Source organism: Rhinopithecus roxellana, chromosome 11, assembly GCF_007565055.1.
Source record: "Rhinopithecus roxellana isolate Shanxi Qingling chromosome 11, ASM756505v1, whole genome shotgun sequence".
Lineage (NCBI taxonomy): Eukaryota > Metazoa > Chordata > Mammalia > Primates > Cercopithecidae > Rhinopithecus > Rhinopithecus roxellana.
This window is the reverse complement of record NC_044559.1, coordinates 100,237,725-100,253,631: the sequence shown is the minus strand read 5'-3', so window position 1 is coordinate 100,253,631 and position 15,907 is coordinate 100,237,725. Positions and strand designations below refer to the sequence as shown.

The following is a 15,907-nucleotide window of genomic DNA, read 5'->3' as shown; positions in this document are numbered from 1 at the left end:
TCTGTAATAGGGATATTTAAATTGCATAATTTCTTTGAAATAACAATATGAAGACTTAACAGCATCAACAATTGTTGTGATTTACTTTGACTAATTTCTTAAATACTACTTTTCGTTTTATTTTTAGTGAAGTAGTAATATCAGGGATTTATAATATGTGAAATTACCCTGGTTAGGATCTAAAGGTGATGAACATGGACATCCTCTCTTAACTTAATTGTTTTCTGAAGGACAATGTCAAGAAATATGTCAATGAACATTTGCCCAGAGAGACAAGATGAAGGGGAAAAGAGCTGCCATCCTTTACCTTCTAGAAGGGGTCATTATGGCATGGGTTTTGTGGCCCTGGTTAACTACCAGTCCCTGTGCCCATTAGAAACTTCCTGGGCTAGCTCAGTTGTAAAAATGTGTTCTGCAAGAGAAACTGGGACTGTTCAAATAGAGAAGGAAAAGAAGGATGCTAACACAATGTGCAAAGTAGAATTCCTCTTGCCCAGTGATTCTCAAACCCTGATGGGTAGAAAGACCTTGAGGAATAGGCTCTCCTCCAATTCTGGATTGCCATCGTCTCCCCCAACACAAGGACCTTGCCTTACTTTAATTGATATGAAAACTACTCCAGCTTTTACTGAGAGATACCCCTTAGGAGCTATGTTTTAATATTAAGAAACCACATTATATCAAATGCTATTACGTAAAAACCATATTATATCATATGACATTATTAATTCATGCCAGAAACCAATATATAAACTTTATCATATTAAACATGCTAGTATTTAAAAAGCTTTCTAGATTTCAGCTAGAATCCTTGCCAAGCAAATCATGAGCATGTCTAGGATATCAGTCAGCACTCTTATTTTAGCATTTTAAATTTTAAAGTTGAAAAACACTGGAGTATATAGTATAAGAGGAACAAAAATATTATGCAGAAGCTTTCGGCTTGACAAAAGATTTTAACCCACTCTTGTTTGAATATTTGCAAACTCTAAAAATGTCCCTTTAGAGAGATGCATGACTCTGCTGGAGACCTTGTGACAGATTATATAAAAAGACAAATTTCTTAGTTCACCAATGAAGAATCACTGTAATAAAAATACTTTCCTTCCATCATTTTCTAAGCAGTAGAAAGACTTAATGAGTTTAATTGGTCAATATTACAAGATATTTCAGGGGATGTAATAAATTTGAGGAAGTATATTCATAAATCTCTTCAATTTCTAATATAAAGCATTCAAAATAAATATTTAAATAGCAATGAATGTTGCTCTTCAAAATGTAGAATCAGGTAGTTGGAAAGATCAACTACCTAAAATATAGAGTCTATTGTAATTGCATCTGATTAATCTGAATCATCCTATTAATAAGTATTAATTAGAGATGCAAAGAAAAATGAAGGTCTTAATTTATTTTAATTCTAGATGAAATTATATTTATCACACACAAACCTTTTTTTCTCAGAATGCAAAGTTAGCCAAACTGTTCACTGTTCTGACTTTTAGTTATTAGATGAAATATTTGAACACCTAATTTAAAGAAGATTTAATTACCTAATTATTGGTTGGGCTAATTACAGCATAAATTCTGTAAATATCTGAATTTGCCAAAAACTGAATTACTTTTACTTAACAGACATTTTCCAGAAGATGTGAAATGAAAAATAAATGTTACTGAAAATAATCCATACCTGATTTTTAAGTAATCAATGATAGCATTGGCTTGTTTTACATCAAAGATATTCCAGTCCTCACTTTTTTGCGAATGTGTTGGTCCTATTTCAGCCATAACTTCTCCAAGCCATTTTATGCTGTCCTCTAAGGACATATGTAGTGCTGAAATAAAATCCAGAGAAATCTTAAATATTAATTTGATAGATGTTTACAGAATAAGATAATCTAAGATGTTTTTAACGTGCCAAAATTTACTTTGTTAAGTATTTGTGAGGATAAATGGCAAAACTCTTGTTTCTTCTTAATAAATTAATACATTTTATGCAAAAGAATAGCAGCTGGCTGGACACGGTGGCTCAAGTCTGTAATCCCAGCACTTTGGGAGGCCAAGGTGGGTGGATCACTTGAGCCCATGAGTTAGAGTCCAGCCAGGGCAACATGGCGAAGCCCTGTTTCTTCAAAAAAATTCAAAAATTAGCCAGGCACGGTGGCACATGCCTGTGGTCCCAGCTACTTGGGGAACTGAGTTGGGAGGATGGCTTGAACCTGGGCGGCAGAGGTTGCAGTGAACTGGGATGGTGCCACAGCACTCCAGCATGGGTGACAGAGTGAGACTCTGTCTCAGGAATAGCAGCTGACCCCGCCCAAACATTTGTAAATTACTATAATGCTACAAAATTGTCTGTAGAGTTTATGTTTCCATTTTAGGATAAAAAAAAAGAAAAAAGTTCACAATGTACTTTAAAATATTTCTTTAAAATGAAAAGGGTTTGGTTTTTCTTTTTTCTACAATCTTAGAATAAAAGCATGAAAACTGCAAAAAAAGATGTTTGACAGCTGGTGAGGAATGGAAGACTTAGATGGGAGGTTCAGTTACTAGACAGCAGAACTGAACTTAGAGCTGAAAATGTAAATGAATGGAGTCAATCAACACCAGGCTTTAGCCAATTGTTTCCATGTGTAAATCTGGGTCTGAAGATTTTCAGTGGAAGTCAGAAATATGGATTTTTATGTAAAACATCAAGTTTTTTTTTTTTTTTTCTTTTCCACAGTCACAGACTTATAACTCACGTAAGCTGTTTCTCAAATGTCTGCCCCGTGGTGCTGGTGAAAGTCGGATGAAAATGCACAGAGTGACACAACCTGGCCACCACTACCAGAAGTAAACAGCTCAGTGATTCTCGTCTATTCTCTCACAGCTACACACCAACGGAAACAAACACCCGAAACTGTCTTCTGTGGCATTTGTCCAGTTGAAAAAGAACACCTTAGACTTAATTTTTAAAGTGTCTGTAATAAAAACATAAACTTCCATTTTCTTTTCTCGTTTGGTTCCGTTATGCTCAGTGTTACTTGTGACAGATAAAATATTATTTACAACCCACACACACACTATCCACCCTTCCCCTGGAAGATGGAGTCAGGTAAGTGGACTGGCCAGATTGTCCTATGTTTGCGGAAAAGCGATGGGTATGTGGACATAAAACCGAGGATGCTGGAGGTGGAGAGTAGAAAGACACTAAAGCCAGGCTGGACTGGCCGCTTGGGGGAAGTGAATGTCAGCGGGGAGCCTGAACGTGGGATCTGGGGGAATTGTGCTGCTCGGTGTGGACCCCACCAACCAAATCTCTGTCTCTCTCTCTGAAGTCATCAGTCAACATTACACTTGTTGTAATGGAGTTGATTTGGAAGGGAGGAGGTGGAGATTAAAAGAAGTTACGAGAACATAGGCTGATTGCTGGACCAGGTATTTCTGGATTACACAGCTGCTCTTTCCCACTGGAGTGTAAGTGCTCTACCCTAAATACCAAAATTACTAATAAGGTGAAAGGAAAGTAATTTAAAATGTTAGGAAGACACTATAAACACAAACTTGTAATTTGTTTAGTATAGCTTCTTTTCTACTTACAGGAATTAGAAGCATAAAACCTATATACAACAATTAAAATCTGGTTTAATGAATTACAATTGGTTCATTTCCCATTGCCTCCCTCCAGATCATCTTTTATCTATGTCAGATACAGTGAATTATTTCTGGATAACTAGGTTTTCCTATATCATTCTAAGTGGAATTCAATGATTATTGTACATTTCTCTCTCCATGATAAACTTCTTTTGATAATAGTGTAAGTAGCTTCAGAAATGAAAAATCTGTTGGATAAAAGCAATTCATAAATGAATGGAAAATCTGAATCATTTTGTTAATAAAATGATATTAATTAGAGATGCAGAGAAAAGAGAAATTCTTAATTGATTATAATTCTAGATGAAATTATACTTATCAAACAAAAATACATTTATATGACTATTTCCTTCTGAAAATAGTTGAATCTTTAAAACTGTTTTTCTATGTCTAATGTCTTTCTGTAGATAATTGCTTTAAAAATTAGGGAAGTTATAATTTCATTTATTGAACTGAAATATTTGCTCTTTTAAAAATCACATTTAGTGATGTGATTAAAATATTAAAGATTAAACCACTCAAATAGCAAAAGCTTCTAGAAACAAAATGTATTCTTGAAAATTTAGAGTAATGAAAGAATATACCAGACTTAAAATTAATTGGAAAATGTAGGATGATACCTCATAACTGACTTTTACTGTTAGTAGTTAGGTGACCTGAGTCTCTTTTGATTTATTTATTTATTTTTGGAGACAGGGTCTTGCTGTGTTGCCCAGGCTGGAATGCAATGATGCAATCATGGGTCACTGCAGCCTCAGCCTCCTGAGCTCAAGCAATTCTCCCACTTCAGCATCCCAAGTAGCTGAGACCACAGATGTGGGCTACCATACCTGGTTAATTTTTCAGTCTTTTTTTAGACATGGGGTTTCTCTATGTTGCCCAGGCTGGTCTTGGACTCCTGGCCTCAAATGCTTCTCTTGCCTTGGCCTCCTAAAGTGCTGGGATTACAGGCATGAGTCACTACACCTGGCCTCATTTCCTTTCTGTGTAAAATGAGAATACTGCAATACCTATTTTCAAAATTATAGTGCCGTTGTGAGGATTAAATAAGAAATTCATGGCCAGTCACAGTGGCTAACGCCTGTAATCCTAGCACTTTGGGAGGCCAAAGTGGGCAGATCACCCGAGCTCAGGAGTTCGAGACCAGCCAGGCCAACATGGTGAAACCCCGTCTCTACTAAAAATACAAAAATTAGCTGAGCATGGTAGCACGTGCCTGTAATCCCAGCTACTTGGGAGGCTGAGGTAGGAGAATTGCTTGAACCCAGGAGGCAGAGGTTGCAGCCAGCAAAGATCATGCCACTGCACTCCAGCCTGGCTAGGCGACAGAGCTAGATTCCGTCTCAACAAAAAAAAGTTCATCTGGAACTCCTGGTACTATTACATGTGTATAGTGCTTTCTAGATTTAGCCCAAAGCCAGCACATTTGATGTAGTATTCAAGAGGATGGGCTCTCACTTGCTAGTGTAGACCCTGTGTGACCTTAAGGAGTCACTGAACCCCTCTGACTCTTACCAATTTCTCTCATAAGGTGGCATGTGAATTAAATAAGACAATATTTTTAAAGCAATTGGCACTGTTACTGGCACAAGTTAATCTACATAAATGTTACCTGAATTTGCCATTCCTATTGAGGGGAAAACCAATTTAGCATCATAAGAACTAAAAAATATTCTACAGTTACTTGCAAACATTCACATCATACAGAGGGGAGTCCATCTAGGCCTATGGACCTGGCTGAAGGCCCAATATCCAGTCTATCCAATACTTTACAGTGGGAATGTCAAATCTTTTAGGTTCCCTGGGCCACATTGGAAGAAGAAGAATCGCCCTGGGCCACACATAAAATGCATTAGCACTAACAATAGCTGATGAGCTTAAAAATAATCGCAAGGAAAATCCCATAATGTTTTAAGACACTTTACAAACGTGTGTTGGGCCGCATTCAAAGCCGTCCTGGGCCACATGCAGCTTGCAGGCCATGGGTTGGATAAACTTGCTCTACAGCTTATGTTCGGTCAGGTCCTAGAAAAACTAGACCTCACAATATATACTGTTAAGACAAGTCTCCAAATTCTGTGTCCCATATTTTTTAGCTTGATCCAATTTGATTCCAGATGGGTTGACTGTAGAATGCCTGGTAGATATGCAGCTCAAGTTTGAGACAAGGATCGATCACAGACTGAGCTAGCATGAAATGGAATTCCCACACTGGACAGAGTGCACCCCTGCCAGAGGCCCAGAGTGTGCTCTTTTGGGCTTTTTCTATTATGACGTTGCTGAATGGGAGTGGTGGCTATGTGCTCAGGACTCTAGTGCTACCTAGTTGAAGTGTAAACATACTTTACCTTTTTCCTTGGCACATTTGGCTAAAATTACATTCTTTCCTAATGATGACTATAACTTTGTTCAGTTTAAAAGTGTGGAGGGATTTTTTTTTTTTTTTCTGCCAGAAGGAAAAACTAGATTCCTTGCTTTTTTTCTGGTTAGGTTCTACATATATACTTTCTTTCTCATGGTTTATGAGGAGCTGGAGGGATCCTGCTCAGGTTTTAGAAATTCATTTTTACAGTAATATCAACAATATAAAGTTTCATCTAGAAAAAAATGTTATTGAGTCAGTTACAAGTTACGGGAAAAGGTTAAAAAAGAAATATCTTCTCAAATTTGGGATGTGAGGTCCATGAAAATTTTTACTTTCCTTTATCTATTTCTAGTGTATGAATACTCAGCTCAGAAGTTGCCAAAACTTAGGACTGTTCATGTTACATATTCTCTTTTAAAATTTAATTTTTGTATAAGTGATGTATTCATATTTCAAAAATACATACGAAGAAATCTTGTGAAAAGACTTCCTCCGATATCTGTTGCCCACATGCCAGGTTCTTACCACCATTCACCCCAGGGAATATCTATTATTAGTTTTTTTCTGTATCTTCCAGCATTTCTTTGTGTACACACAAATAAAAATATGGATAGATTCTTATTTTTGCCTCTTTTATAAATGAAAGCATGTAGTTCTGCACCTTGCTTTACTTAATAACTATATATTGCTTCCCATACAGTACACAGAAAGCTTCTTCATTTTTTCCTTTTTATAGCTGCCTGGTATTCTATTCTAGAGATAGCTAATCGTTACTGATAAACCTTTAATTTCAGTGTAGTTTTAAATTTACGGAAAGGTTACAAGAATATCACAGAGTCCTCAGATATTTAGAGGGTGGATGACACTGATACAACATTAAAATGAAATTAACATACCTTTGACAAATTGACTATTAAGAAAACTGTAACCTTTGTTAAGTATTACTTGAGGTTTTATAACTCAGTGGAGATATGAACTATATATTTGCTATACTCAGGAAAAACCCGTATTTTTCATTAAAGGAATTACAATAAAATCTGTAACTTTTGCTTAAGAACCTCGATTTAGATGGTAAACTGAATTTGTTTTACTTAAAAAAAGAAAAATAGTGTACTTACTTTTAAGATTTTGAAGTAACATAGCTAGTAAAGTCATAAATTTTGAATACTGAATAATAGAAAAATCCATTCCTCTAGCCCACAAAAATCCAGATACATAATAATCTAGTAGAATGGCATCCTTTAAACAAGTTTCAAGGTTTTTGAAATTCAAAAATGTTCCCAGTTTTCTGTAAAATAAAAGAAAAATCCACATATTAAGTCAGATTAGATATTGAACCATTTCTTTTCCTAAGTTTTGAAAACAGGTCTTTTTCTTTAATGAAAATTCTATAATGCCCATAATCTGAAAATATTCAGTTACATCAAACTTCATAAAACCAAAATGACATTCAAAAAAGAAAGAGAGAGAGACAGAATGAGGAGTGGGGAGCAAACTCTATTTTTGGTCTCCTGCCTCCTCTTCCTCTTTATTTTCTGATTCTCCTCATTCTTCCCCCTTCCCTTTCTTTCTTCCTTGTGTATGTATAGCAATTTTACTAGTATTTTTTTCTCTGAAATTCAATGTCTTTTTTCATTTATAAAATTAAGTTTCTTTTATTTCTGAAAATGTTCTGGAACTAAATTGTTAAATATTATGATATATATACATATATATACATATATACACATATATGTACATACACACACACACACACACACACACTTTTTTTTTTTTTTTAAGGCAGGGCCTTGCTCCATCAGTCAGGCTGAGTGCAGTTGTGTGATCTTGGCTCACTGCAACTGCTGCCTCTCCAGTCCAAGCGATTCTCCTGCCTCAGCCTCCAGAGTAACTGGAATTACAGGCGCCCACCACTGCGCCTGACTAATTTTTTTGTATTTTTAGTAGAGACAGGGTTTCACCATGTTGGCAAGGCTGGTCTCGAACTCCTGATCTCAAGTGAACTGCCCACCTTAGCCTTTCAAAGTGCTGGGATTACAGGCGTAAACCACTGCACCCAGTTCATTCTGCTATATTTTAAAAAGAATTCCAATTATGTATATTTTAGTCATTTTTTCTAGAGTTACAATTTTCTCCTCAATCTTAAAAATTTTTCAAGTCTATTTTGTTTTCATTTTGGATACTTTTCTCATTACCGTCTTCTATGTGTCTTAGTGTGTTTTTAGCAGTGTTATTTCTTCTGTGGGTGGCTTTAAATTTCCCCCCAAATTCTGCAAGATCTTTCCTTTTCTACTTTTTCTTAGAAACAAGTTTTATAATTTTTTATTTCTTTATCTCTTCCTTGAGCTTTTATATCTCTGCTGTATGCTTTTTGTAATTGCTTCATATGTTTTAAAATTCATGATAAAATAGTTGATTATATTTTTTGTCTGCTCACGGTTGTATCTTTCTGGTGTGTTTGATTTGCTATTTCTCTTTCCTGTTCCTCTTCTACTTTTTCTTGCAGTGTCCTGGAATGCATATTCTTTGTTTACACCTTATCTTTGGATGAAGTGAGTTTTTGTCTTGCATACCTACTTTTGGGAAGTACACTGGAGGTGGAGACCTGGCCAAGTTACAAACTAGTAGGCATTTTCTGTATGAAGTAATTTTGTGTCAATTATTCTAGCATTTGTTATTTTTTTTTAATTGGTAAGGAAAAAGAAAGAAAAGAATGGATAGGCTCTCTTTCTTATCACATAAACAGTCAATTTCCTGTGCTATAGAATCTGCTCCAAGCCTGCACACCCTGGTCCTGCTGTTGCAGACAAGCGTTCCTGGAATAGTACTTTAGGGTTTCTCCTCCTGGGAGATTAGTAGATAGATTGGTAGATAGATATAGATATAGATATGGATATAGATATAGATATTAGCTCATTCTAAGCTCTGTGACTATGAGCATCCTTCCTTATATTTTCTCCTGCACTTCTGGTTGATCTATAATGACAGTAGCCATCATCTTTATATTTTGTGGTTCTAACCATTAGCATTCTCTTGGTTTTGACAAAGATGAAGGTGGTATTTCCTTGTTGTTTTTATGTGATTTTGAGAGGGGTAATATGTGTGTGACAACTTTTTACTGCCGTCTTCAAAAATGGAAGTCCTTATTATTCTTAACATCAAAATAAATGATATAATCAGATTAATAAATACAGCAAGATTAAACAAGTTTGGGAACAAATAAAGCTGATGTCGATATGGGTCTATTTCTTCAACATCCATTTCATCTACATTGGTATCAGGGTAGACCTCAAACCCAAAAGCGAGTTCTGATTATTCTAAGCTAATCATGGTAATTTCACCCCTTGCCTTAATGCCATTTGGTATTTGGCATGTCTCAATAATAATTATTGTCCTATGATGGGCACACTCCTAAATTATTCTAAATAATTCATAACAGAGGATGAAGTTTCTTTTTTTTCTGTTGAATAAAAATAAAAAAGAGCAAGTAAGTGGCTTTAGTTGCTACTGCCAGTTATCTCGTAACCCTAAGAAAAATGGGTTCTAAGATTAAGCCTCATTTCTCGATGATACTATTTAGACCTTCACTCAATTAACTTAGAAGTTAATCTATCTCTGAATTTCCTGTTATGTCATATATATATACATATATGTATATATGTGAACATTGCATATTTTTAATTTTTAGGTCAATAAGGTCAGTTTTTTATATTGCATGTCACTATGCACTTTGATACATTTTTTCAGGCATTCAACTCAAATGGCAGATATAGACATCCTGATGATGGTATGATGGTGGTGGTAGGATTTTAGTCTATTAGCCAGGGATCTTTAATTTGCACTGGATATTACTTGGCAAGGTTTATTTCTCAATGTTTAATGTACAGTATCATTTACTCTTAAGTGAAAGTCAGTATGAAAACTTCCACAATAGTGAAAACTTGTGGTATTGTTATGAGATAAATAAGTAGGCCAGTGGAATATGTAGAAAGTCCAGAAACAGACCCAATACATGTGGGAGCTTGGTATATGGCAGAGGTATTATTTCAAATCAGTAGAGGAAGTATAAATTCTTCAAAAATGGTGCTGAGAGAATTGGTTATCCAAATGGAAAATAAAATAAAATACCATCCCATACAATGCATTAAAATAAAATCCAGGTAGGTTAAAGTTTTAAATGGCAATAGCAAAAATCACAAACTTTTAATAAAAAAAAATTTCTGATGTTTGGATAGGCCAAAATTTCTTAAAAGTGACACCAAAAATTACAAATCATAAAGAAAAAGACTAATAAGTTGGTGCTTGTTAAACAAACGAAACACTTCTGGAGAACCAGAGACAATCTAACTACATTGAAAAGACAAGCTGCAGACGGGGAAAAAATTGTAATGAACATAAAAGGATTAGTATTCAGTAAGGAAGGAGAAGTAGGAAGCCTTCATACATTCTTAAGTCTTATCAGTAGGAGAGAGGTCTAAATACAGTTAATAATAGATCAGAAATAGGTATTCCCAAATTGGCTTTGATGTCCTCCATTGGTTAAGAATCTAAAGTAAAGAGAAATGATCAATTAAGATCTTTCCAAAACTCCAATTATCTTTTGCAATCAATTCCTAAAATTGGGACTGCTGGATTATATTGGCCATGGTGAGATATGCTGCTAACCTTCCCTCCAGAAAGGCAGTGCCAAATAGGTCTTTCATCAAGACCACACAGAAAAGTCCACTTCTCTATACTCTAATGTAGTTTGGATTTTGTCCATTATCTACTAATCTAATAGAAAAGATTACTTTTTTCTGTTTTTTTTTTGGAGACGGAATCTCACTGTGTCACCCAGGCCAGAGTGCAGTGGCACGATCTCGGCTCACTGCAAACTCTGCCTCCCGGGTTCATGCCATTCTCCAGCTTCAGCCTCCTGAATAGCTGGGAGTACAGGGACCTGCCACCATGCCCAGCTGATTTTTTTTTTGTATCTTTAGTAGAGACGGGGTTTCACCACGTTAGCCAGGATGGTCTCGATCTCCTGACCTCGTGATCTGCCCGCCTAGGCCTCCCAAAGTGCTGGGATTACAGGCGTAAGCCACCACGCCCTGTCAAAGATTACAGTCTTACGTATTTCTTTGCTTATTTACTAGATTGGATTTCTTTTTAATGTCCTCTATTGGTTACTTTTTCGTATAAGTTTATAAAAGTTTTTTGCCTACTTAGGGATATTAACCCTTTAGATTTATGATACAAGTTTTTAAAAGCATTTTGTTATGAGCCATTTCTTAAAGCAATTTTCTTGTGATTTTATGATTTTTGTAACACTAATCTTGAAGTATTTGCACTCACTCACTTTCAATTTAAAATAGCATTACTGTAAATAGGGGTCATCTGCTTCAATTCAGTTTTATTTTGGTGAGAAAAGGAAATTCAATTACCTTTTTTCTCATGTGCTTGCCTATTTTTGTTGACAAGTTCTAGAATAACTATTTCAGTCTATTATTATCATATTGGATTTAATTTTAATTTTAAATGACCCGTACTTACTACCAGGCTTCTTATATCACAATTTCTCATTGGCAGTTTTGCTGTTTAAAATTCAAAATTTATCTTTCAGCTGGGTTATGAAGTAAATTTTTCAATAACACCACAGGAATACTGTATTTTCTGAGTTGTTCTAAATATTGCAATGTCTTGTTGCCCCTATAACTAAACATCAGACAAAATTAGTATTTTATTTTGCAATCATACTCTTTTGACTTCCTAAATTTTGGTTACTTGTTGCACCACTGATTTTTGCAGACTAACTTTGCTAAGGAAAAGTCTGAGGCCTGTTATTTTCCTCTTTAGGTGACTTGCTTTAAATTTCTCCCACAAAAAGGCAATACATGAAGTTTTATTCTACTAAAATATTAAAATATTCTACTAAAATTAAAAAGTTTACATATTTGCCAGTAAAATACTGGAAACTGTGCATTCAAACCGTAGCAGTATCTTGCTCCAAATGCCTCCCTACATAATCTTTGGAGTGAAATGACTGAGCAAAGAATGGAAATGATAAATCCTTAGCCCTGTGGTTCAAGTTAAAAGGGAAGAGACAAATGGTATTAGGGAAAGTGGTGGAGAGAGTGTCGGGGACAGCAAAAGTGAAAAAGGTCAAAGAGATTTCACCAAAATATTCTTTGGCAATATTCAAAGCTTTTATGAAGTGTAGATTATTTTTTTCTGATTGACTACGTTGAATGTATATTCTAGCTTCTTCAAATAATTGCTTTAATCTACACTTTATGTAAGTTTTCTTAAATTTGTCTTCCATGTTACTGACTTGATTTTCAGCAAGGTAAGTTCTACATTGGTTTTACTCTTAGCCTTAGTTTCTTGCCTTAGTTCTAAAAGTTACTTCTCTATATATTTTACCATGTTTTTTAGTTTTTGTTCTCTTGTTTTGTGAAGCTGATGCCCTCTTTAACTATTAGCTTCAACCTAACATTTTCTTCTGTTTCTAGCAGTTAGTTTTCCTTCTAAGTGTACTCATCATCTGCCATCTGCACACCATGTATTTTTAATTAAGTATTTGCCCTGAATATTTGCATATGTTCTTTGCTTTTTATTTTTACTTTTCAATGTTTAGCAGTGTTTGAATGACAGTAACTACTTGCCAAAGAATATTTTGGTGAAATCTCTTTGACCTTTTTCACTTTTGCTGTCCCCGACACTCTCTCCACCACTTTCCCTAATACCATTTGTCTCTTCCCTTTTAACTTGAACCACAGGGCTAAGGATTTATCATTTCCATTCTTTGCTCAGTCATTTCACTCCAAAGATTATGTAGGGAGGCATTTGGAGCAAGATACTGCTACGGTTTGAATGCACAGTTTCCAGTATTTTACTGGCAAATATGTAAACTTTTTCTCTGGGAATAAGGGGAGCTGGAACAGGAGAGAGGGGGAGAGATGGCTACAGCTGTAACATGAGAGAATGTAGGGAAAGAGAAAGATGATTCACTGTGTTTTAGGAAGTTTGGTATAGTGATGATAGGTGATATACCTATCTATTTTGTCTCACCGAGAATTTGGGTAAAAATATTACATTCTTCTTGCATGTTCTTGACAATGGGGTGCATTTTGATTCTTAAATATGACATGCAGAAATAAGCCTCAAGGCAAGAGCTAAATAGCTCATGGAGGCCCAGTTACCAAAAGGTTATTAAAGATGTCTCAGTGTTATTTTTGTGTTTATATAGTTACTTTCATTTTAGTCCTTATTCTTTTTTAAAAAGATTGAGATGGATCTATAAATAAAGTCAAGGTTACATTAAAATATTTATGATGGATAGCAGCTAAGGGATCATGAGAGATGTACCCAGACATTTAACTGCTTACAGTGAATTTCAGAAATATGTTTTAATGATACTTTAATGTTTCATTTGGTTGGCTGCTTTCATGGAGAGCAATTTTTAATTTTAAGAGGTAGGGAAATGTGTTGATGTCTTCTAACTTATTTAAATAGGCTTATAACTTTGTAGACTGTATGATTTTCACATACTTCTGTCACTTGGTGATAGGATATTTAAACTATATTTCTGTCATTTTGAAAAGCATATAACCCCCATTTACAATAATGCTATTTTAAATTGAAAGTGAGTGACAGATTGCAAATATTTCAGGATTACTATTACAAAAATCATGTAAAAAATCTCAAGAAAATTGTTTTACAAAGAAATGGCTCCTAACATAATACTGATGTTATTTATCCAAAGATGATGTCTTAAAATTTGAGGTCACTTCAGGTGATTTCTACATTAATGAGACAGTCCAAAAAGGTCAACCTGCTATTGAACCTGGCTGTTGTTACACTGCTAACTTCTGCAACACCTTCTGTATCATTTACTGTATCCTAGGCCTTACCCCCTAAAGATTAAAAATATGTTCAGAATTTAGATATTTAACAACAAAGAGAGCCTATAATTTAAAAAAATCATCACACAAAGTATGATACATAGCAAAATTTACAACATGGGAAGAAATAATTCTAAAAAGCACTTATTTGCAATATCTTTTATTTAATATTAATTGTATTTAATATATCTTTTACTTGACATTTAATATAAATACATTACGAACTGTATAAAATGTGTGCCATTTGCATTGTGCTATTTTGCCTAGTATCAAATACCTATTGTTTTGTATTGCAATGATCAATAACATTTGGGGTTACCTGGAAAAGTAATATAACATTTTATGTAAAGACATGATCAGTGGTATCATGGATCAATTCTTACATTAAGAATCAGAATTCCTAACAAACCTTAATTTCTATAAAAATGGTAAAATCATCAGGAGATACTTGCTTAAAAATCTGTGAAATTTTAAATTCACTCATGCTTGTAGAGATGCAGATAGTAAGCAGTATGGCTGATCACAGATCATCCATTTCCAGCAGAGGTTGCTAGCGCTGGAGCTGAGAGTTCGGGAAGAGCCCTGTCAGTATTATTCACCCGTTCTTGATAAACCTTCCCTTCTCGGATTTTTCTTCCAGCCAGGACATTTGTCATATTCCCTTCTCAGTAGCGAGTCATCTTTATGCTATAACATTTGTAAGATTTGTCAGTGATAACCACTGACAGAGTCATTTTCTATTTGTCCGTTATGGTCCACGACACCCTGCTTGTGTCCCAAGGACTGGCCTGCGGAGACCTGATACCAGGATGCTAGTGCATGACATCATCCCCACTCTCCACACGTGATGGCCAATTAGGCTTCCATTCTAAATTAGGGTCATTTTTTAAATGGGTGATTATGAAAAATACCTTTTAGGATATTATGTTGTTGGATATATCTGACAAAAGTTCTAAATAGATGATCTACTATAGAAATAAATGGCCTAAAGAGTGAGATGTACATATATTGTAATTACTGCCTATAAATTCCATCGTATTCACATTTTTAAGCAACATGTACTCAGAGTACTTAGTATAGCATTATTTCTGATGAAAATCACAGGCGGATGGCAAATACTCAAGATTTCCAAAAAAATAAAGTGTATTGGCCATTATCATGACAGGAAACACAACTTACTTTTCTTACAATGAGGGAGAACATCCTTTAAGTTAATGTGCATACTGACAGTTTTATGAATGAAAGAGAAAAGAAGATGGCATATGCTAGAGCTTGCTTTTATCAACAAACTTCTGCTCTTGGTAAGTATTAGTAAGCTGGTTTGCAATACATTTTCTTTATAAAGGAGACTGTTGAGTAGTGCAAAAAGTCAGTTATTTGAGAATTTTTGTGTTTCGGAGTCCAGATATATTTCAGCGCATAATATCATAATAAATATTTTGAAGAAATCTTAAATACGTAATCACAATGGTTTACAGATGCAAAACTCGAATTGTTCTTCTACATGTGATTGTAATAGGGAAGTGCTTACTCTTGAACTCCATCGATGTCCTCCGTTAACAAATCAGTGATTTGGGCAACTGAAAGAAAATCCGGAGACAGAATCTTTTCACGCTCCTGGAATTCAGTGTCTCTCTACCAAAACACAATGCAGAGTGAGTTATTGCAATCGTACATTCATATATTAAACCCAATAATATCAAAATTGGTTCTTCTTATGGTCTAGTTGCTGTCAGGACAAACATTTAAAAACAACCACCTTCGAGATGACATTTTTTCTTCTCCATATTATGCAATGGTACCTTTACCTGAAAAGTCAAACGGCTAACAGTCAATCTGTCTTTGGGGCATATGTACAACTGGGCGATGGTTCCCAATTCGACAAATATTTATTATCTGCACATTCCTCATTGAATCTAGGGCTTATGAGGAGGCAAATACAAACAAGAAAGATGTGCTAACCTCAAGAAGCTTAACATCTAGTGAGAGGAACAAGCCTAGGTGATTTTAAAAGAAGAAAAGAACA

General features: G+C 35.0%; 1 protein-coding gene across 2 annotated transcripts in view; it reads right to left on the bottom strand.

Moving 5' to 3' along the window:
- Window positions 1-15,907, bottom strand: part of CABCOCO1 (ciliary associated calcium binding coiled-coil 1) — a 104,633-nt gene that overhangs the window by 79,490 nt on the left and 9,236 nt on the right. For both annotated transcript variants that reach the window (XM_010376260.2, XM_030941066.1), the window contains exons 2-4: window positions 15,413-15,516; window positions 7,117-7,286; window positions 1,688-1,832 (exon numbers count right to left, since the gene is read on the bottom strand). In XM_010376260.2, coding sequence (XP_010374562.2) covers window positions 1,688-1,832; window positions 7,117-7,286; window positions 15,413-15,516 — 419 coding nt within the window. The remainder of the gene's footprint in view (window positions 1-1,687; window positions 1,833-7,116; window positions 7,287-15,412; window positions 15,517-15,907) is intronic.